Source organism: Malaclemys terrapin, chromosome 7 (assembly GCF_027887155.1).
Source record: "Malaclemys terrapin pileata isolate rMalTer1 chromosome 7, rMalTer1.hap1, whole genome shotgun sequence".
Lineage (NCBI taxonomy): Eukaryota > Metazoa > Chordata > Testudines > Emydidae > Malaclemys > Malaclemys terrapin.
The window spans coordinates 29,325,004-29,346,542 of record NC_071511.1 but is presented as its reverse complement, the minus strand read 5'-3'; the positions used below and the strand labels follow the sequence as shown (position 1 = coordinate 29,346,542).

Sequence of the window (21,539 nt, the reverse complement as noted above, 5' to 3'; positions counted from 1 at the left end):
TCGGGGCAGTTGTGCTCTTGGAGCTGCGCCACTTAGATAAGACGAGGGCACCGCGTCCCTGGCCACAGTGGGAAGGGGAAGCCCCAGCCCCGAGATGCTGAGCTGCCAGGGCCCAGCCGCTACCTGGGGAGGAGAGGGTGAGTCCTGCTGCCAGGGAGCCGGGGCTGCGCCGCCTCATCTGCGCACTGGCTGCTGCGCTGCCTTGTGCCACCCCTTATATCGGGGCTTCTCTGTGCGGCTGGGCGGGGGAGGGGGTAAAGCAGGCGCTGAGAGAAGGTGACATCACTCCCTCCGCTTCCAGCGCCGCCTGCGAGCCCCAGCCCCACCTGAGCTTGGGGCGGCAAAAAACCTAGAGCTGGCCCTGCCAAAGCAATAGTGACCCACACAACCAGTCGTGTGTGAGTCACAACCTCACTACTACCCTGCCATAGGGCTAGATCTAGGGCTACCATACGTCCGGATTTCCCCGGACATGTCCGGCTTTTCGCTCTTTAAATAGCCGTCCGGGGGCGGGGATTTCTAAAGATCTAAAAATGTCCGGGATTTCCCCCCGGTCGGCTATTTATCGATCGAAAAGCGGCTGACAGGGCGGCCAAGCGCCGCTCGCATTGGGGCCTCGACAGCCAAAGCCCCTTCCCGGCTCCCCCCATCCCCTGCAGCCTTAGCACGCCGCCCGGCAGCGCTGGGGGGCGCGGCTGTGCGCCTGTGAGGGAACGCGTCGGCGGGGCTGGCAGCAGCGCCCAGAGCCCCTCCCCCGCTTCTCCCCTCCTCCACAGCCTCAGCACACCGCTCGGCAGCGCTCGGGCGGGGCGCTCCTTGGGACGCGGAGCCAGACACCTGCTCTAAGCCGAGTGGCACGGTAAGGGGGCCGGGGAGTTGGAGAAGGGGGGGCCAATCAGGGGACAGGGAGTGGGGGGGGGTTGGATGGGTCGGGAGTTCGGGGGGGCTGTCAGGGGGCAGGGGTGTGGAGAGGGGTCAAGGCATGCAGGGAGCAGAGGGGGTTGGATGGGTTGGGAGTTTTGGGGGTCCTGTCAGGGGGTGAGGAGCGGTTGGATAGGGCATGGGAGTCCTGGGGGTCTGTCTGGGAACGGGGGGGGGGTGAATATGGGGCGGGGGGTGTGGATAAGGGTTGGGGCAGTCAGGGGACAGGTAGGGTCCTAGGGGGGCAGTTAGGGTGGGGAGTTCTCAAGAGGGGGCAGTCAGGGGACAAGAAGAAGGGAGGCTTAGATAGGGGGTGAGGTCCTAGGGGGCAGTTAGTGGCAGGGGTCCCAGGAGGGGGCAGTGAGGAGACAAGGAGCACAGGGGGGTTGGGAGTTCTGAGGGGGGCAGTCAGGGGGTGGGAAGTGGGAGGGAGTGGATGGGGGCGGGGCTAGAACGGGGCTCCCCCCCCGCCAGTGTCCTCTTTTTTGATTGTGGAAATATGGTAACCCTACTAGAACCTAGGGGTCCTGACTCTCAGACCCTGGTTCTACCATTAGACCCTTTCCCCTCCTAGAGCTAGGACTAGAAGAACCCAAGAGTTCTGGCTCCCGCCCCCTCCTTGTGCTCTGGGGTCTCAGGGGTTCTGAAGTTAAGCTTGATCCGGTAAATAAACTACATCCCCCAGGGGTTTTTGCGGCTGCGGGCTATGTGAAGGAGACACTGAACAAGTGGCTGACAAAGAGTCCGGCAAGTAAACTACATATCCCGTGAGGGATAGCGTGTGTGGCGCCTGCGCACGGGGCAAGCAGTGTCTGCACGTAGAGCGTGTGAAGCCTGGGCACGAGGAACTACGCATCCCATGAAGTCATGCGCTCTCCGCACATGCGCACTTCCCGCAGGTCGGGCGGCCGCAGGGGAAGGGGTGTGGCCAAACGTGAGCGGGAGACTACATATCCCATGGTGCCGGAGGCAGGACTCCGAACCTGCGTACAAGTGGAGCCGCCCCTGGGGTGGGGGGAGGACCAAGGGGGAGCTGCAGGCCGCCGCCATCTTGTGAGTGAGGAGGAGCCGAAATCACCGCGGGGGCGCCGCCATGAACCCCGAGTAGTGAGTGCGCGGGGAGGGGCGGGACCGGGACCCCCGTGCCTCAGGCGGACCGAAGCCAGTCGGGGCCGCCCCCTCACCCCGGCTAGGCCCCCATCCCAGAGCGCTCCCCACAGCCCCCGCTGGGCCCTGAGCCGCCCTCGCCGGGGCCTTACAGCCCCGTGGCCCCGCCCCTGCTGCCTTTCCGGGACCGCGGGGCGTCTCCTGCCGCCGCCCCCTGGTGTCCCCTGGCCAGGGTCCGGGACCCCCCGCTTCCCCTCCCCCGGCCGGCCCCTGGAGCTGCCCCGCCTCACGTGCCGGTCAGTTCCCCTCGCCAGCGTCCCTGCCCCCCCCCCCCCCGATCCCGCCCTTCGTGTCGGCCCCTCCCTGGGGCGGCTGAGGGGCCTCGGGGGCGAGACTCTGCTCCAGGGGAGAGCAGCCCTGGTCCTGCGGGCTGGGTCCCTCTGCCCGGGCTGGGTCCCTCTGCCCCCGCCCCGTCACTGGTGTGATGGGGGGTCAGTTCCCCTGTACAGCGGGATCTGAGGCAGCAGCGGGGTGGGGGTGGTTTGTACCAGTCTAGCCGTTCTGGAACGGTGCCCAGTGTGGGCGAGGTTATTCCAGGCTAAAGCTCCCCACTCCTCCTTGCTGCCCAGGGGTCGCTGTATGGGTGTAAAGCACCTGTATAGCAGCGGAACTCCATCCACACTAGGGCCTTGCATTGCATTAACTAGACTGGTGGCATTAAAGCAGAATGAGACCTGAACGACTGGCCCAGGGTCAGCCAGGGAGTCTGGTGAAGCTGAACCCAGGTCTCCCATGTCCAGGCGGATACCCTAGCAACTGCACCAGCTGTTCTCTCAAGGGCTGATGGGATTTCAGTCTCTGTGCTCAGGCCGATTCAGGCCTTGGCAGAGGTGGCCAGCAAGGGGCTGGTTAGTGCCCACTGGGATGCGGGACAGGTGATATAGATGGTATGACCTGGGGTGAGACCACCCCCTCCTCAGTTTGTTTTAGGGGGATGGGCCACCAAACAGGCATAAGATGAGAACAGCTTTCTGCCATGGGGGCTGGATGGAGCTAGTGGCTTGCAGGGGAAGGCCCCAGGTTCCACTCCCAGAGCCAAACAGACCCCTTACAAACTCTGTTACGTTTCAGTGCAATTCCATTGGGCTTGAGCCTTCCCCCATGAGGTGATGTCTCTACAGGGCAGCATCTTGGCAGATGCAAGTGGACCCAGTGCTAATTGTCCTGGCTGCTTGACTCTTTCCCTGTACTATTGACAAGTTGATGTGAATCCCAGGCCTGCTTTGAATCCTTGAATCCTGGGAAGTACTCTGACTGCTTCCAGAGTGTGTATGTGACTGCAGCTCTGGGGCACTTGAGGGAGCTCGGATGTGGCTCCGGAGAGGCCAGCCCTTAGGTGGGCACACAGGGAAGCTGCATTCTAGCTGGCTATAGGCAGGACTGGGCAGAAGACCTCATCCAAATTGCCTGCTTGTTGGAGGGAGAAGATGAAGGCAATGGCAACCTGGCTGGCTCTGGGGTTAGACAATGCCCTGATCAGAGCAGCTAGGCGTTTGGCCTCTCTGAACAGCCAGTTAGTGTCGATGACGGGTGGCTTTGTGGAGAGTGAAGCTTTCTGGAAAAGGAAATGCACATCAGGCAGGCGGCATTCCCTGTTGAGCTGCTGGGGGGCAAACTAGACCTCCCCACTTCTCAAGTGGTGCTGGCTGCCTTTCTGAATGGAGCTGTCCACACACTTTTCATAGCAGCTTGTCAGAGCCATGATCTGGCACTGACAGGCAGCTCCTGTGATTCTGCCTTTCAGATGAGACTTAGCATAGGTCCTGACCTCTTGGAGCCCAATGCCCTTTCTCTTCCCAGCCTTCTTGGGGGCCATTCCATTTTATTTACTTTTTAAATCCCTCTCCCTGAGTTTCAAATGGATACAGGATTCTGTTCTTGCTAGTATCTCTGTAGCTGTTAAACAGCTATTGTCTCCCACCCCAGAAGTGGCTGCTTTACAGTGGTGGGTGAAGTGATGTCTGAAATGCATGGAGATGGCTATGATGTGAAAGGCACCAGGAGCATGGGAACTCCAGAAGTGGGGGTTGGGGACAATCGCAAACTGAGCCAGCACTGTTTTTGCTGAATTTTTGATCCGTGTGGGTGCATTCTCTTGGCTAGCTAGTCATGCTCCCCCACTGAAGTCTAGGGTGGGGACCGCCCCAAAGCATCTATGTTGAATGCATGTTGAATCAAAGGGAAAGTGACAGCATGAGTCAGGGCTTCCTGTCCCCTCCCCACCAGCAAAACACACTCATTAGGAAATGGCGCTCATGTTGCCTGCTGCCAGCTGGACTTGATTGTGTCGCCAGGCTAGCTGGGGTAATGAGGGGTGATGCAGCCGGCATATTGGGCTACCTCAGCCCATTGGTGTGAGGTGACAGATGTAACAATTCTCCAATGCCGGAAGCACACAAATGCTCCATAATTCATTGTGCCGATTCCTACGGGAGCCCCTGGAAGTATCATGGGGATGGTGCAAAGGATTCTAGGGCTGTTCGGAGCAGAAACACTTGTGAGAGGCAAGGAGCATGCTGGATACCCCCGGTGCAGAGACGTCAAGTAATCATGGAAGGTGTTGCTGTCTCCTTGCAGCAGCATCAAGCTGGTGGTGATGAGAGAGGTTTGTTCAGAAGCACCCAATGGCTGTGGCAACTATCTCCAGTGCAGTGGTGTCTGCTCATTCCTGCCTGTGTTGTGCAGGCAACTAAGAAGTGTTGTACTGACAGCATGATGGCTGTAAGAGACAGAGTGGGGACCGGGGTGGGATCTGAGGAAGAAGGAGTCGTGATAGTTGCTGAAGAACTCTGGTTGGGACTGACCTGGAGTCTCTTCCCTTTATGACTGGGCTACAAGATTCAGTTTTGGCTACCTCTGTGCCCGAGCAATGCTGGGGGCAGTTAGGCACTCGCACTACATGGTCACCACTGACTGTTGACTGGGTATTGACTTGAGAACTCCCAGAGCCTGGCTTCTGGGGATGATGAAGGGCTACATATATGTGGCTGGACCAAACACTTGGTGCTTTAAAAAGCTTGATCGATATTCTTCCTGTATTGAAGAGGGGGAAACAGTTGTGCCAGTAACATCTGTGCTTAAGGCTAGAACCCAGGAGTCCTGAGTGCCTGAGCTTTACCTATTGCTCTCTATTGTCTTAGAGGATTGTAAATTGCTCTGTATCTGAAGGCTGGGATGATCAGCAAAGAGAAGCATTGTCAAGGGGATGCAGGGGGGCAGATAAATAAAGCTGGGGGAAGCAAGAGCTTTATATTGGGAAATGCTTCCTAACAGTGGGGTCTCTGGAGCAAGGAATCTCCTCCCAAGGGCAGCAGTGGCTCCCCAGTGCTAAGCCAAGCTCTAAGAAGCCATTTTGCATGGCCTGGGATGGGCTGGATGAGGTAATGGACTCTTCCTGTCTCAAACTCCAGCTCTACACAACAATAGCAGTCACTCAGTCCCTGTGCTCTTGTGAAAGCAGTGTCATCTCAGCACATGTGGAGGGGTCTGGAGAGCAGAGTGCTAGGAGAATGACTCCCCCACTTAACTCCCGCTGGGTTTCTTCTTCCACACTACCTTTTAAGCCACCCTCTCCCCAAAGAACAAGAGAGCTTCCCAAAACCTTATCCCAGCTGTTGGACTTAGCTGTATAAAGCTTCCATTCTGGCTGGGTGTGAGTATTCATCCCCTATAAACTGTCCCATGGGACAGTGCTGCATGTGGATCCCAGCTAGGGCAGGGTGGCCCTTGGTCCTGTGGGGTTTCAGCATTCCAGCAGGTGGGGCTTTCTCCTCTGTTCTGGGACCTGTGTGGTCTGAGCTCTCATGGTGATTGTCCTCTCCCAGGTGTATCCCCCTAAGAAGCACCCTTTGTTTGGGAGGAAAGTGTACCCATCAGCTCCAGTCTGTGGATCTTTGCCAGTCCTGGTCATTGTGGCCTTCAGTAGTCTCTCAGCCCACCCCCTGTCCTGCTATTACCAAGCAGAGCAAAGCGCCCCCTGCCTGTACCCCATGCTGGTGTTGGTGCTGGAACTGGGTTCTCTCCTGGCTTGCCTGTTGGGCAGAATCAGATAGGTTCCAATGAGCAGGGTGAGTTCCTGCTGCCTGCACAGGGCTGAGAGGAGGCATTGAAGATGGAGGGGTTGCCTGGGGACACTTGAAGGCAGTAGTGGGTGTTGTGTGATGAGAGCAGGATTTGGCTTGCAGTAGCTGAGGAGCAGGGCAGAACTGTTGTATCCGTTTAGATGGAAAATATGGGCCAAAGATGTTAACATAACCCAGTCACTCTCCAACCTTAAACAGTGGTCTGGATTAGGCATACAGAGACCTCAGCCTGCTTAGTACCATGGTGTAAACACAATCCCCATTCTTTAAGCCTTCTATTACAAATACAGAAAAAAAGAAAAACAGTTAATACTTTACATTTCAAAGGCTTTTAAATACTTTCATTTTAACAGCATCCCTTGTTCTTTTTAGCTGTAGAGTTTTAGAACACACAGCCTCTTGTTTACATGGTATTAAAGATGGTAATAACTGTCCTTTTGTGGGAAAGAAACATCAGTAGAGATGGGCTAGGGCTGTTGCTGTTAAAACCTGATCCTGGTTCTGAGAAGACCAAACAAGACAGACACACACACAAGAGGAGAGAAGAACAGCGAAGTTAGAAAATGCAGCTCTGTCTCAGGTTGACTTTCACTTGCAGCTTCAGTGCTGTAGAAACACAGGCACAGCACATGGTCTTATTAGCCACTCAAAGACCTGGCAAACTTGTACCAGCATCCAGCTGTCCAAGGCATTGCTTTTAGCGCCTCTTTCTGGTCACAGGCTTACAGCAGTGTTGCAGAATATACAGTCTTGGCCAGCTGAGACACTTATTAAACAGAGGACAAATGGAGAAGAATAAAGTAGGAAAGGAAAAGGACATATGGAGTGGGGAGGGAGGGCTTAAAGTCGCACATTCCTGTTGGTGTTTGAGATTCAGTTGAAGCGGTTGAGGTGGCAATGTTTGAGTCCCCTTCTCTGGCCCACTCCAATCAGGACATCTCTCAGATTAGGATGACAGAAGACCCCACAGACAGTGGGGATGACAGCCAGGATGGTGAGGCTTGCTCATTCCCCTTCTAGCATGTTAGTCAGCCAACATCATGGTAGCCTCTTCCAGCTCTCCCCCCCCCCCCCCCCCCAAAAGGGAGTGATGGGTGGAATAGCCTATTCCTTCATTACTTTGTCCATCGAATACCGTAGGCCTAATTTCTGACACCAGTTTTGGTTCACTGATTTCCATCTTACTACTATCTTGTTTACCAGGGAATGATCTCCACACTGTTTTAGTTATATCAGACTGAGTTAGTCCAACTGAAGAGGTGTACTTCGTCTCTTTTGCACCTCTTCCCATCAACGTTTGTTATAGGCTGTTGTGGTGTTCTGTGAACGTACTTTTCACAGCTGAGCTCACAAGTAGAGTAAATTTGTAGGCCAGTTGTTACAACAGAACCCAGCTTGACATGGATCTGAGGAGCTTGCTGCCCTAGTGGAGTGGGTGGGTGTAGGTTTGAGGTAAGCCTGGGAGCTGACAGGTACTGCAGAAGGGAAGGCTCCAGGGGCTGCAGGGAGAGGCAGGGAAGCAGTGGTGCAGCAAATCTCTGCCTGCAGAGATGCTGCCAAGGTTCTGTTAGCTCTGCTCACAAATAACTCTGCCCTTGCCAACGTATTGGTGAGGTATATGGAGGGGGAGCTGTCCTTGCTGCCCCCAGCTAGTGGAGATGGTGGGGCAGGACACCAGCTCTCCCCAAATCAGCTGGAACAATCTGTCTGCAAGAACAGTCAAGAAAGGGGTGGGTGTTGTGCTGTCACAGCAGCTCATGTGTGGCTGGCTTCTTAGGGAAACACCTGACTTCCCTAGTACCTGTTATCAAAGGATCCTGCAGTCCTCACACAAGGCATTAACCCCTTTCTACAGGTGGGGAAACTGAGGCACAGAGGTGAGGCCCCTGCCCACAATCATGCAGTGTTGGTGGAAGAGCTAGGAATAGAACCCAGGGCTTCTGTTAACCACTGAACTACTTTCTCTCTCTCTCTCTCGCCAGAGACAGGCAGAGAGTACTGATTTCCTGCCCACTGCCCTCCAGAGCTGGGGATAAAACCAAAGCATTCTGGCTCCCAGCTTTTTTGATTAAACATCTGTTCCTGCATCCTGTATGTCTGACCTTCCTGAGTCAGCTGTGAAGTATGGGCCTTCAATCTGGGATTGGGGAACAAACTACTTCTATGCAGCAGGCACCACTTCTCTCTTCTCAGTCCCTGTGCAGGGGGCTGTGGGAAGCAGCAGAGAGGAGTTGTCAGGGGCCTCACCCATTGGGCCCTCATGCAGTTCCATACAGCCCGGGAGACCTGTCACTCTTAGCCTCTGCCCACATGCTGTACAGATATCAGATAGCTGGGAGGGCTGGAAGTCAGGATTTTTGGGTTCTAGCACTAACTCATCAAGTGGCTGTGGTCAAGTCGCTTCCATCTCTAGACTTTTATTGCCCAGATTTAAAAATGAGGAAACAGTTTCATGGGATGTTGAAGCTTGGCATGTGAACTGCTTAGCACTCCTTCATTGACAGTGCAGTGAAACCCTGTGGCACAGGTTTGAATCCAGCACAGGTCAGTCACAAGCAAAACCAGTTCCCTCTTGCAGCTTCTATATAAAATGCACTGGTGGGTCTGAGGGCCTGTCAGCACTACAGGGTTAATTTGAGCTACCTACTCTGGAGTTGGCCTCCAAGTGCAAGTGGCCACCATGCCTGAAAATAACTCTGGAGCTGCTGTGGCCATGCTGGTACTGTGTTCCCTTGTGTTTGGTGCTAAGACTTCTTGGGGCATATCCCCTGGTTCTCAGTGCTGGAATCAGCTGAGCTGTTCTGAGTTCTTCTCTAGTGAATTGTGGGGAAACTGGTCTGTCCTTTCTGGGCAGGAGCAGGAAGGAGACCCAGGGAATGGAGGCGTCGGAGGACTCGCGGCACTCCAGTAGAACGAGCCTGCACCCATGCTGCAGGATGGCTAAGTTAGCAGCTGCTGAGTTGTGCTCACATGAGCTGTAGCCTATGCCCCTACAAGCCAGCCAGCTCAAGTTGAAACCACCACCATACTTGAGGGAAGGGGTTTTTGTGTGAACAGGGCTTGAGTTTGTAACTGCATTCGCCTTGGAAGCCAAGTTTAATTCACGCTGTCAGAGGCTTCCACTTACAAAATCCTCCTGCTCCTGGCAGTGACCAGACTTGGTGCCGGCAGTGAGCCACTTTCTATGTGTTTACATACGTGGGCCTTGCTGCAGGCACTGCACCAGGAAAGCTGCATCAGTTGAACACAGTTGTTCTCAAACTTCATTGCACTGTGACCCCCTTTCTGACAACAAAAATTACTACATCACCCCAGGTCAGGGGAGGAGAGGTGGAGCCTAAGCCCTGCTGCCCTGGCTGAAGCCTCCAGGCTCCGGCTTCAGGCCCAAGCAAATCTAACGCTGGCCCTTGTGGACACTATTAAAATGTGGTCCCAACCCAGAGTTTGAGAACTGCTGTTTTTGTTTAGCCAGTGCAAACCCCTTTGTAGGCCATCTGGTACTTGTGTCACCCAGTAGGCCAGAGTAGCTGGGGAGAAGGGACCACAATCTATGAATCTTTATTTTGAGAGTAGTTTATATTAATCTAGCTTCAGATGATGCCTCGTGACTGAAGCTAAACTTAAGATTCAGAGTTAAGGCCAAAAGGGACAATTAGATCCTCTAGTCTGTTTCTCTTGTATATCACAGGCCAGAGAGGGTCACCTAGTGACCTCTGTATTAAGTCCAATTATTTGGGTTTGGCAAAAGTATCGTCCAGAAAAGCATCCAGTCTGGATTTGAAACCACCACAGGGTGGAGAATCCACCACTTCATTTGGCTAAAAAAAGGGTGCCTTATTTCTAAGCTTTGCAGGATTTGATTTTAATCTAGAACTGTCAGTAAATGTCTTTCAGCTGACACACTGAAATCGACAGATCAGTTGATGTGACTGCAGGGACTGGGTCGTGTGTGTGGAGCCTTCTGCATCCCTGCTGTCACAGGAATGAGTGAGCTAGTCTGTGTCAGCAGAGCTCTGCTTCCTAAGGGCCAGCATCACCTGATCTCTGCAGGTGCAAAGTCTGGGGAGGCTGCAGCGCTCCTAGCCCAATGGAACAGACACCCTCCTCCAGGACTGCAAGGAGGAGGACATGCCCCCAGCTCTGCGGGGAGGCCACCCCCTGCTGAACAACTGCCTGGGATGGCTCCCATGCTCCTGACTAGTGAATGAGTGAGCAGGATTGGTGATGCCCAGTCCCTGCAGGCACAAGGTATGGGAGTTCTTCCTGGTCACAGAAGAGGCCACCCCAGGCAGGAGCTATTCAGCAGTAGGGTGGCCTCCCCCATACCTGGGCATGAGGATGCCTTAAAGCCCTGGCCAGTGGTGTCTGTTGTGCCCCACCAGGACCCCAGCCTTCCTCACATCTTGTGCCTGCAGGAATTGGGTGTCATGAGCCAGGAGTGTGGGAGCTGTGTCTGGGTGGGAGCTGTTTAGCAGTGGGATGGCCTCCCCCACAACCAGGGGCTTCTGCTCTGCTGGGCCAGGACTGCAGCCTCCTCAATATTGTGTCTCTGGGCCACAGAGGGAAACCCCTGCAGCCCTGCCGTCAGCACTGGACTAACACAACCCCTGGAACTGTGGGGGAAAGAGAAAAATCTTAAATTGGGAAAAGAGAATAATAAAAATTGATTTCTGCCAAGCCTGCTTATTTCCAGTTTCAATTTACCTGGCTTTAACTTCCAGCAGTTTAACAAGCCACTCTAAGGCCAAATGTCTGTAGTGAGATTTGCACCAGTTTGTGGCCTAGGAGCCCTGGATATGGACCCTGTTGTGCCAGGTGCTGTACAAACATATCATTGGTCTGACTGGTATAAGTTTCTCGTGGCTGAGGCTTTGAGTCTGGAGACCATGAACTCCAATTTACCAGCAGCTTTTCTGAGCAGTCATTCCCTGGATCTTGCTCTCTATCCTGTTGCCAGCACCAGCGCCTCAGGGCTCACGTTTTTATCAATTGCTCTCTAATAAGAGTGGGTTGTGTTGTGAGGAGTAATGGGCCTTGATAGCCCAGCTTGGGTACTTGCAAGAGCCTGAGGCTTGACAAGGGCTGGTGTTAATTAGGCCTTGTGGTGAGTTGTGGGGGTGGCTGTCTCTGCAGAGCTTGGTGTGTATCCAGGGCTACCCTAGGCTGGCTCTTAATGAGCCTTTAGAAAAGGCTTGTACTGTGTGCCATGTAAAGCAGGGGTCGAATGTTGCAGGTGTGCCCGACAGCCATGCAGCCTCTCCAGGGGTGAGTGCTGGATCCGCACCAGGAGGGCGGGGTGAGAGCCAAGTCTAGCTGTGGGTGTGTGGAGCCTTGTTTTGTGTTTCTACCACTCCTGGGGTGGCTACAGCATGGATTCAAACTATAGCTGTGTAATGCAGCAGCACTGAAAAGGGGGGCTGGGCAGGGTCACTGCTTGGATAGGAGACCTCCATGGAAAACCCAAGCTGCCACCTGGGGTAGTGGTGATTCTATAGGTGGTGCTTTCCCTCTGAGCTGGCACTGAATCTAGTGTCCTAAGAAAGGGTACTACTGGGCTCCACAGGGGGTGCTCTCCCCCTATGCTGGGGGTGCTGAGAGGGGATGCCCTTTTTCCAGATGTTGACAGCCTGGTAGCTACTCGTTTTCCCCACAGTTCCTCCAAGTAGTAGCTATAATGCAATTGAGTCTGATTATCCTTCACTTCTGCCTGCACTGTCATGCAACACTGAGCAGGGGCCAGGCCAGGGCTCCTGTGTAAACAGCTTGCCACAAGTAATAGGTCGTCCTGCACCCTGCTTTGGGGCAAAGTATGCTATTGCTCTGTGTAGCTGCTTTGCTGTCAGGATGTAAAAAGAACAGGAGTACTTGTGGCACCTTAGAGACTAACAAATTTATTAGAGCATAAGCTTTCGTGGACTACAGCCCACTTCTTCGGATGCATATAGAATGGAACATATAATGAGGAGATATATATACACACATACAGAGAGCATAAACAGGTAGGAGTTGTCTTACCAACTCTGAGAGGCCAATTAAAAAGTTTTGTTTTTTTTTTTTCCTCTTAATTAATTGGCCTCTCAGAGTTGGTAAGACAACTCCTACCTGTTTATGCTCTCTGTATGTGTGTATATATATCTCCTCATTATATGTTCCATTCTATATGCATCCGAAGAAGTGGGCTGTAGTCCACGAAAGCTTATGCTCTAATAAATTTGTTAGTCTCTAAGGTGCCACAAGTACTCCTGTTCTTTTTGCGGATACAGACTAACACGGCTGTTACTCTGAAACTTGTCAGGATGTAGTGCTTACACACCAGGCTTTGTGGTTATGCTGAGCTGTGTTGCTGCTCAGAGCCTCAGCTTGGCTGGCCAGAGAGTCAGGCAGAGGTGGGCCTGTACTTGGGATAGGTGCTACCAAGTCGCTGGTGTTGCATGGTAAAACGGTCTGTGCAGAGGCCTCTCAGTTCAGTTCCTCCTGGCTTGTGGTGTGGGTGGAAAGCACATGAAGGGTCCTGCTATTACTGGTGGCAAGCTGTGCTGGGCAGTTAGTGGTTGTAAAGGGCTGAATGTTACCCTAGGGCACGTTATCCTTCTCGGTGATAAATCAGACCCTCTCTACGGACGACAGCTATTCTGCCTGAAACTGTGCTGACATCCAGGATGGACATTCGGACGGAATTGAATGGAGGGCTGGGAGCCAAGACTCCACAGTTCTTTCCCCAGCTCTGGGAAGGAAGTGTGATCTAGTGGCTAAAGCAGCCCAAGGCACAGAATGGGGGGCTCTTACTATATCATCTCATCTAAGATTTGGGGGGAGAACCCAGGAGTCCTAGCCGTCTTCTGTGACCACTAGACCCACATTGTGTGACTTTAGAAGCTGCAGAGCACTGAGGTAATTTCCAGAGCCTTCTGAACCCTTGGATGACATGGAAGTCTGCTCTGGCTTTGTAATCCCTATTAAGGCTCCTGTGTGTTGGAGCAGGGACAGTCTGTCCCAGGGCTTGGTCTCTGGCTGGGAGTGGTTCAGGCTGCCCTAAATGTATCATGAGACTCTTCTGTTCAGGGGTTTACTTTCAGTACCCCCAGCTGCAGTGCTGGGAAGCAGAGAGAGTCTCCAGCTGGAGCTAGTTGGGGCTAAGCTGCCTTTGTGTTAACGTCCTGCCACTCAGCCTGTCTGCCCATGAGGTCTGAAGTCAGGCTGGCCATTGCAACCCCTTCTTGGTCACCCCTGTGTCACTGTCACCATGTGGGAAGTTCTGCTGCTGCTGCCTTGGGTCTCAGTGGTTGAGGGTGAATTGCTGCTGTGCTGGGTCACATCCTTCCTGTGCAGAGAGGGATGGGTGGTGCCAGCTTCATTGCACATGGCATTGCCATGGCAATGTATTGAGTGATGGATTACCCTCGCAGTGACTGGGATTGGGCTGTTCTGTACAAATGGGTCTCTTCCCTTGCTGTGGCTGTGCTCACTGGCTCAATATGGTGAGGGGTTGAAGCTGTTCTGGGTGGTGGTGACAGAGCAACCTATAACACTCCCGGAGGAGAAGGCTGAAGTAGGGAATGGTCGGTTCACTCGCTCCTCAGAGATCAGACCTAGAGGCCTTGATCTATTTGCCTCCCTCCCCGCTCCTCCCCCCCCAGGGAGTTTTAAAAACAGGCTGGCAATTTCCAGACCCCTCACTGCTGGGAGACCTTCTGTGATTGCCCGCCTGGCTCTAGCTGCCCTCTCCTTAGGGTCACCACTGAAGTGAATTTAACAACCTTGCAAGGCCAGGGTAGGAGCCCAGCTCCCTAGGATAGGCAGGGCTGAAGCTGCCTTGCCCCAAAGCACCTGTGTTCTATAGAAACCCAGCCCTAGAGGCCAGCTCAGCTTTGCACTGGGGTGCACAGTCTGTGCAGGACTCTTACGAAAGGCTCTCTTCCTTCCCCCTCCCTGGAGTTGTGACACTGCCGTTTGGGATCTCTGCTTTGCTGCAGCTTCCCCAGAGCTGGGTGAGCATTTTGCTTATGAGGGCAAGGGGCTGGCCATAACCAAGTGAGATCCTAAAACTTTAAATACCCAGGTCTCTGCTCAAGAGGTTTGAGAACAGCCCCAGTGCTCAGTGTCAACCCACAGAGCTGCAGTGTGGTCTGGGGTGACTCCTTCAATCCCAGCAGAGCCAACAGCACCAGCAGATATGTGGAGGCTCCCACATAGCTGTGTGGAGATCTAAAACCTGACTTAAAGGCAGGCTTTTGCCTGGTCAAAAATTCTAAATCCTTGTGCTGTGGCTGCATTTCAGGGGCTGTGTGAGAGCCTTTAGGCTTGGCCTCGCTGAAAGGCCCTAGATCAGGGGTAGGCAACCTTTCAGAAGTGGTGGGCCAAGCCTTCATTTATTCACTTTAATTTAAGGCTTCGCGTGCCAGTAATACATGTTAATGTTTTTTAGAAGGTGTCTCTAAGTCTATATTATATAACTAAACTATTGTTGTATGTAAAGTAAACAAGGTTTTCAAAATGTTTAAGAAGCTTCATTTAAAAATAAATTAAAATGCTGATCTTACACCGCCAGCCTGCTGGGTGTGGGGGTGGGTTCAGGGCAGAGGGCTGGGGGGAGTGTGTGGGGCGGTCAGGGCAGAGGGCTGGGTGTTGGGGGCAACTCAAGGTCAGGGCAGAGGGCTGGAGTGTGGGGGGGTACAGGGCAGAAGGCTGGGGTACTTGGCTCATGGGGGTGCTTCCAGCCCCCTGCCTTGAGCGGCTTATGGCAGGGGGATGGAAGGGATATGCCCTGTTCCATCCCCTTCCCCAAGGCCCGTCCCTACCTCTCGCTGCCTGCTCTACAGAGCAGCAAGCACGCTGCCGCTCGGCTCTGCTCCGCTCCCCCTCGCAAGGGCCATCACTGGCGGGGGGAGGGGCCCGAATGCACCATGCTGTGGGAAGAAGCGGGGGAGGGGGGAAGCTTGGCTGGCACAGGACCAAGCTTTTGCCTCCTGCCCCTGCAGGGGAGAGCGGTGGGCGGGGGGGGGGCTGAGTGGGGCTGGGGGCCAGGACCCCCCCCACCGCTCTCCCCTGCAGGGGCAGGAGGCAGAAGCTTGGTCCTGTGCCAGCCAAGCTTCCCCCCCTCCCCCGCTTCTTCCCACAGCATGGTGCATTCCGGCCCCGCCGCCGCCTCCGCCTCCTCTCACCGGGCAGGCAGCGTGCCACTCAAAATCGGCTTGCGTGCTGTAGGTTGCTGACCCCTACCCTAGATGTAGGGATGACTGGGTGATCAGAACAGGCCTTTATGGACTCCAGCTCTGAATGGCTTTGTTTGTTCCCAGATTCTTAATGTTTCCAGGGTTTGTTAATGCTTTATTTTCTGGGGTCCCCTGAGCCCCCAACAAGATCTATTGCTGAGGGTCCTGTAGAGAGTTTCTCCCCGCTCATGAGGCAGTCTAAGTACCAAAACCAAGCACTCCATGCTATTCTCCCTGCTCCCCTGCATTTCTGACCTCCACCATGGGCTGCACCCTGGAAAGTGGACTCTCAAAGTTTGGGAGGGTGATCCTGCTCTGTAAGATACTGCCATTGTAGGCAAGTCCTATTCAACTAATCTGAATGTATAGTGTGCACTGATCCAAAGCTAGGGAGAGGGTTGGAGTTCAGACTCCTGGCTTCTATTCTCCACTCTGGAAGGGGAGTGAGCTCTAGTGCTTAAAGCAGGAGGGCCAGGAGCCATAATTTTTGGGTTCTAATTACATCCCTGTGGAGCATCTGATGTTCCCTGTTGTCTCTTGGGAACATTGTGGGTGGTAGGGAGCAGAGTCCTGACTATACAGGGATCCTTAGTCAGATCCGGGCAAAGAGCCCCCATGCCCTACTCCAAAGTTGTTTGCCAGCACATACACTTTCCCCACTAAATGTACTCCAAGCCCTCTAGTCTTCTTCCACTGGGAACACTCCCTGGTCTGAGCAGGGGAGAGGTCTCTAATTATACACACTACTAGAAAAGTCAGGAACTGTTCTGTTTCCCTCATTCTCCATCTGTGTCTGTTTCAGCGATTACCTGTTCAAGCTGCTGCTGATTGGAGACTCTGGTGTGGGGAAGTCCTGCCTCCTGCTGCGATTTGCTGTGAGTGTCCCTGCCTTGTGCAGAGCCCCTCATGATCCAGTAGGCAGCTATCTAGCCATATGGTGACAGGCTGGCCACATCTGTTCCAGCGCTGTTGCAGTGAGGCTGTGGTGTCTCAGATGTGGCTACCCTGGGGCATATCTTATGAAAACTCAAACCATCGTACAGTGACCTAGTCAAATTTGCAAGCTAAAGACATTTAGTCCTGTCAGTGTTTGGCTAGGAAACCTCCACACTGCAGAGAACAGCAGAGGTGTAATAGGGTGCCCTCTTCCCACAGTCTGACCCCAGTATCGTGCTGGGCAGGAGAGTGCTGAACCACAGGGAGGGTTAGGAAGGGATCTCTGTGCCCTTGTAGTCAATGTTGTCCCAGTGCAATGCTTGAGGACATTGCTATTGGAGGTGCTGCCTTTTGCAAAAGACTTAAAACTGGGTTCCTGACTCTTTGGGTTCAGTCAAGACCTGTGACACTGTCCCAAGAGGCTCTGTAATCACTCTGGTGTCCTGGTCAGTTTCCATCTTGAGTGATTATATTTGGCCTCCTGTAACTCCACATCTGGTGACAGGCTTCACTTCCTGTCCTAAACTTGCACATTATCACTGTGTGCTGCGTAATGGTCCCCATATGCAACCCCAGAGGTGGCTGCATATAGTCTTCTGTCCATAAAGCACTTTGGGGTAGGAGTATCAAGCATTACAGGGCAGCTGAATGGCTGGTGCTGCATGTCCTTTGGCAATGGGTGGGTACCAAGGAGTTGTCTTGCTAGAATGACAGTTGATGAAAATAGGCTTTTTAAACTGCAGAACCTTCCTGGAAGCTAAGCTCCTGACCAGGATCTCCAAACTACCAAAGCACTTAATAAAAGCCCCTTATTTAAAGGAATCCCAAACCCTCCTCTCTGCTCAGCACTGGGCTGGCATCTGTTCACTTTTTGAGTGGTGGCTGTTAATGTCTGAGGAGTGTTAAGATCCAGGCCACTGGGCATCAGGGCTCTTTGCCCCACCACTAGAATTTGGTGATGAAGAAGGTTGAGCACAGACCCCAGCTGTCCTAGTAATCACCTCATTCTGCACCCTCCAGGATGACACCTACACAGAGAGCTACATCAGCACCATTGGGGTGGACTTCAAAATCCGGACCATCGAGCTGGACGGCAAAACCATCAAACTACAGATCGTGAGTATCTGGCCCCTGACCACAGTGCCGCTGCATTGACCTCCGGGGACTGGCTCTGGAGGGCAGGGAATGGTATACAGGCCTTTCCCTTCTGAGGGTGCCAGCTCCTATCGTACACCAGGGTGGGGGACTGGCTGGCTGAGTGTGGGGAATGGAATATGGGGGTTCTCCTCTAGGGGGTGCTGTCTGTCTCTGGAAGAGGATAAATGCAAGGTCCAACCCCTCCCCTCCCTTCTCTTACAGTGGGATACTGCTGGTCAGGAGCGGTTCCGGACCATCACCTCCAGCTACTACAGGGGGGCACATGGCATCATTGTGGTGTATGATGTAACAGATCAGGTAATGCTGCCCCAAGTACTCTGGCCCTGCAAGTCCTCAGACAGCTCTCTGACCTCCCTGCATCCAGGGCCCCTCCAGGTTCAGGCAACAGGCCTCCTGCTGGGCACCTAGGGAGCCAGGACCCGCCTGGGTTCTGTCCTGGTTCCAGGACTAGAGCAGTGCTGTAAGAATGCCTCACTGTTGGTAGCCAGACCCTGCCTGCTGGGTGGCAGCAGTGAAGACTCAGCAGTCTCCACTGCTGAGTTGTGGTGGGTGTGTGGGGTTGTTGGGGAAGAGAATGGTCCTGATCACTATTACCAAGTGACCATCCATACCTACATCCTTTGTGCTGGGCACTGCCCCTTCCTGGGCCAGTGGAGCATTGCATTCCTTCTGCATCTGCCCCAGGCATTGCTGATGCAGGTGTCACACACACAGCTATGGGAGCAGCTGGCGTACCCATGACTGGCCCATAGAGCAGGTTGCAAAGCCAGGCCCAGGGGGCTGCGCTGCCTTCATTTCCGTATTCACCTTGAAGATGGGGAATTGGGCAGTTTCTGAAGCTGCCAGCCTTGCCATCAGCTGCCTGGAGTAGGTGGGAAGGACATCAAGGTAACAGCATCGAAGGACAGTTGCTGAATGTGGGAAGGGCTGTACTGGTAGAGGAAGCACTGGGAGCAGGACTCCTGGGTTCTGTCCCCAGCTGAGCTACCAACTCACTGTGACCCTTGTGCCAGTTGCTTCCCCATCTCCATTTCCTGCCTATGAAATGGAGGTGCACCCTTGCTGAGGGGTGCTGGGGACCTGCTCCCCACTGTGTGGGCGCTGAGCTGTTGCTGTAAGCGTGTTGGCAGAGTGGCTGGGGTCCAGCTGAGCCCACGTTCCATGTTGCAGGAGTCCTACAGCAACGTGAAGCAGTGGCTGCAGGAGATCGAGCGCTATGCCAGTGAGAACGTCAACAAGTTGCTGGTGGGCAACAAGTGCGACCTCACCACGAAGAAAGTGGTGGACTACACCACCGCCAAGGTGAGCAGGGCACAGCAAGCCCCTCTGATGCTTGTCGATAGCACTCCCCCTTCTCTCTGGCAGATGCAGACAGGCAGCAACTCTCAGGTGGGGCCCTATTAACTGAGTGGCTGTCCCTACTGCAGCGTGTTCCTGCAGTTCCAGGAAGCCCCACCAAGGGGCAGCACTTGTCCCATTAGCTGCTTCCTCCCCTTCATGCCTGGCTGTAGCTGGCTGCCTCCATCCCCACTGCCAGCCATGGGCTCCGGCTCCTGGCCACCTGTCTGGCTGGAGGACACTAGATGAGTGCACAGGTGTCTGGGGACAGAACTAGGAGTGATGGTGTGAAATAGGCTAAATTTCTGGGATGTAGCAGTCTGCCCTGTGGCACCAAGGAGCTGTGGATGTGTTAGGAGCTCCAACCCATCATCCCGAACTCCTGGGTTCTATTGCTGGCTCTGGGAGGAAAGTCAGCTCTAGTTAGAGCAGGGGCCTCTGGATTCTTTTTCCAGCTCTGCCACTCGCTTGCTGTCCCCCTTTTGGTAAGTCACCTCCCTGGGGTGTGCCTTGGTTTCCCCATCTACAAAGGGGGGGTAATGACTGACCCAGACCTACTGCCTGGGAGCTGGGGGTCTGAATGGTGAATACCTGGCTGGGGCAGTGCTGAGACCCCTCTCCCCAAGGGGGTGAGGGCCCTCCTGGGTAGGTGACTCTTGGTGATACGGACAGCCCTGCCCATATTGGGCCACAGACAGGAGAGGCCTTGCCAGCCTGTAACCCTTTCTTCTCCCCTGCCTTTGCTTAGGAATTTGCAGACTCCTTGGGCATTCCCTTCTTGGAGACCAGCGCCAAAAACGCCACCAACGTGGAGCAGTCATTCATGACCATGGCCGCTGAGATCAAGAAGCGCATGGGCCCCGGTGCCACCACTGGTGGGGACAGACCCAACCTCAGAATCGACAGCACTCCAGTCAAACCAGCGGGCGGAGGCTGCTGCTGAGGCCCAGGACTGAGGGGTGGGGAGGGGAGGGGACCGTCCAACCCAGTGCTGTCCAGCACCCTCCTCCTGTGGAGTAGCAACTTTCCCGGATGATACCGTGCAGGGGGACGGGACCTCTCTGGTGGGGTGGTGGTTTGGGTTCTCTGCCTGTGTTAATTACTTCCCTTGTTGAGTGTGTGGTGGGGACAGACCTGCAAGGTGTGCTCTCCCACCCAGGAGAACTTCCCTCTATGCAGCCTCTTGCCTCAGTCCTTGGTGCCTGATGGCTGGCAGGATTCCTGGCTCCTTCTCGTGGGTTCTCTGCTGCTCCCCTCCCCTTCCTGCTGGGTGCATGGGGCTGTCCCCATCTCCACCCCAGCCTCTGCTCTTCTGCCTACCAGTTCCAGGTGTGGGGGTCTCACTTGGTGGCAGGCTCACCCCCCTATCTCTTCCTGGGAAGGCTCCTTCCGGTTAAGCTTGAGCCAAGGCAGGCTGAAGCGGTTCTGCTGCCCGGTACTTGGTTTCCATGGGGCAATTGCTTGTCACAAGCAAAATAATGGCGGTAGGGGCATAGGCCCCTCTGAACTGCTCAAGCTACTCACCACTGGGTTGTGCCCCCTGCCTCCACTCGGGGTCTATGTTGTCCTGGCTCCATGTCTTTTTCATTCCTCTTGCTCCCAGTGGCGCAGAGACTTCTGTTTAATCCCCTCTCTGCTGCAACTTGGGGTCTCCTTTCCTCCCACTGCCTTGCTCTAGTTCAATATTTATACCCCTGCGGCAGACCCTCCCACAGTGCCGCAGAGTGGCTGTGACGCAGGGCCCAGTAACGCTGAGCGGAGCCTGATACTGCCACTCCACCTCCGTCCCTTAGCTTCTTCACCTCACCCTGCTGAGGCCATCTCCTAGTGCTCCCCAGCCACATGGGGCAGGCAGCTGTCCCTGGGCCCCCATACCAGGCCCACTGAATGTATTCAGGGTAGCATGGACAGTCAGGGGCCTTAGAACTGATCAGAGGCCCATGGGCTGCTTGGTCAGCCCCTTCCCCAGGGCTCTTCCTGGCTTGGGAGCTCCCAGCACCTCAGCCCTCAGGGGGCTAATGCACTGAGCAGCTGTCCTGCTTCCCTCCAGCTGGGAAGCTCTTGCACTTTCTGTGGAGCAAGTGCATGGGGGCTGGGGGGCTGCCCTCTACTGCTTAGCTCCCCTCTGCAGCGTCAGCCCTTCCCATCATAACCAATCCCCAGCCCTGGCAAGAAGGGGAAGCTGGGGGCCTGAGTGCATATCCCTTTGCTGTGCCCAGCCCCTCACCCCCACTGTCTGGCCTGGCCATGGCCCTGTTTAGGGTAGTGGGAGGAGCCGGCTGGATGGTTCATTTGTTGGCTTTTTTTTTTTCCACTAGTGACATTATTTAAAAAAAAAAATGGAACAAAAAAAATCCCAAAATAAAGGTGAGTGCCTCTGCGGGGAGGCTCCCGCAGCCTGCACCCTTCTTCCTGTGAGCAGGCCTGCTGGGGTGTGCACTGCTGGAAAGGGGGGAGGCACATGGACTGGGCCAGATGCCCCCTCCCCTCTGGATCAGGCAGCCCTGGTACAGTGCAGGCACTGTCCAGCCCCCTGCCTAAGGTCCCCCAGCTAGTCTGAGCTCAGCTGAGCTGGGCACCTTCTGGCTTCCTTCCCCCAGTGCAGCCCCCAGTCAATGGGGCAGGCATTGTATTGTTAGAACTGACACGCTCTCTTTCCTGGCTGTGTACCTGCTGTTCTTGCTCCCTGGGGCTGCCCAGAGCTGAGCTCACCTGCTTGTGGCTG

At 54.6% G+C, this 21,539-nt stretch overlaps 1 protein-coding gene across 2 annotated transcripts; it reads left to right on the top strand.

The window, feature by feature from the left end:
* The first annotated feature begins 1,780 nt into the window (after positions 1-1,780).
* RAB1B (RAB1B, member RAS oncogene family) lies at positions 1,781-21,232 on the top strand. Of its 2 annotated transcripts, none has more exons than XM_054033975.1 (6): positions 1,781-1,974; positions 16,185-16,257; positions 17,339-17,434; positions 17,678-17,773; positions 18,647-18,778; positions 19,563-21,232. In XM_054033975.1, the coding sequence occupies exons 1-6, from the start codon at positions 1,781-1,783 to the stop codon at positions 19,755-19,757; spliced, it is 786 nt and encodes a 261-aa protein (XP_053889950.1). In that variant the 3' UTR covers positions 19,758-21,232. The 2 variants fall into 2 exon arrangements, with proteins under 2 accessions (XP_053889950.1, XP_053889949.1); XM_054033974.1 differs by having other exon boundaries at positions 1,932-2,028.
* The last annotated feature ends 307 nt before the right edge of the window (positions 21,233-21,539 follow it).

Bases quoted from the DNA above. Each gene is read 5' to 3' on its own strand.
- RAB1B (XM_054033975.1), top strand. From the start codon at position 1,781: ATGAAGTCATGCGCTCTCCGCACATGCGCACTTCCCGCAGGTCGGGCG. The intron at 1,975-16,184 runs GTGAGTGAGGAG...TGTCTGTTTCAG, and splicing joins CTGCAGGCCGCCGCCATCTT to CGATTACCTGTTCAAGCTGC. The intron at 16,258-17,338 runs GTGAGTGTCCCT...TGCACCCTCCAG, and splicing joins GCCTCCTGCTGCGATTTGCT to GATGACACCTACACAGAGAG.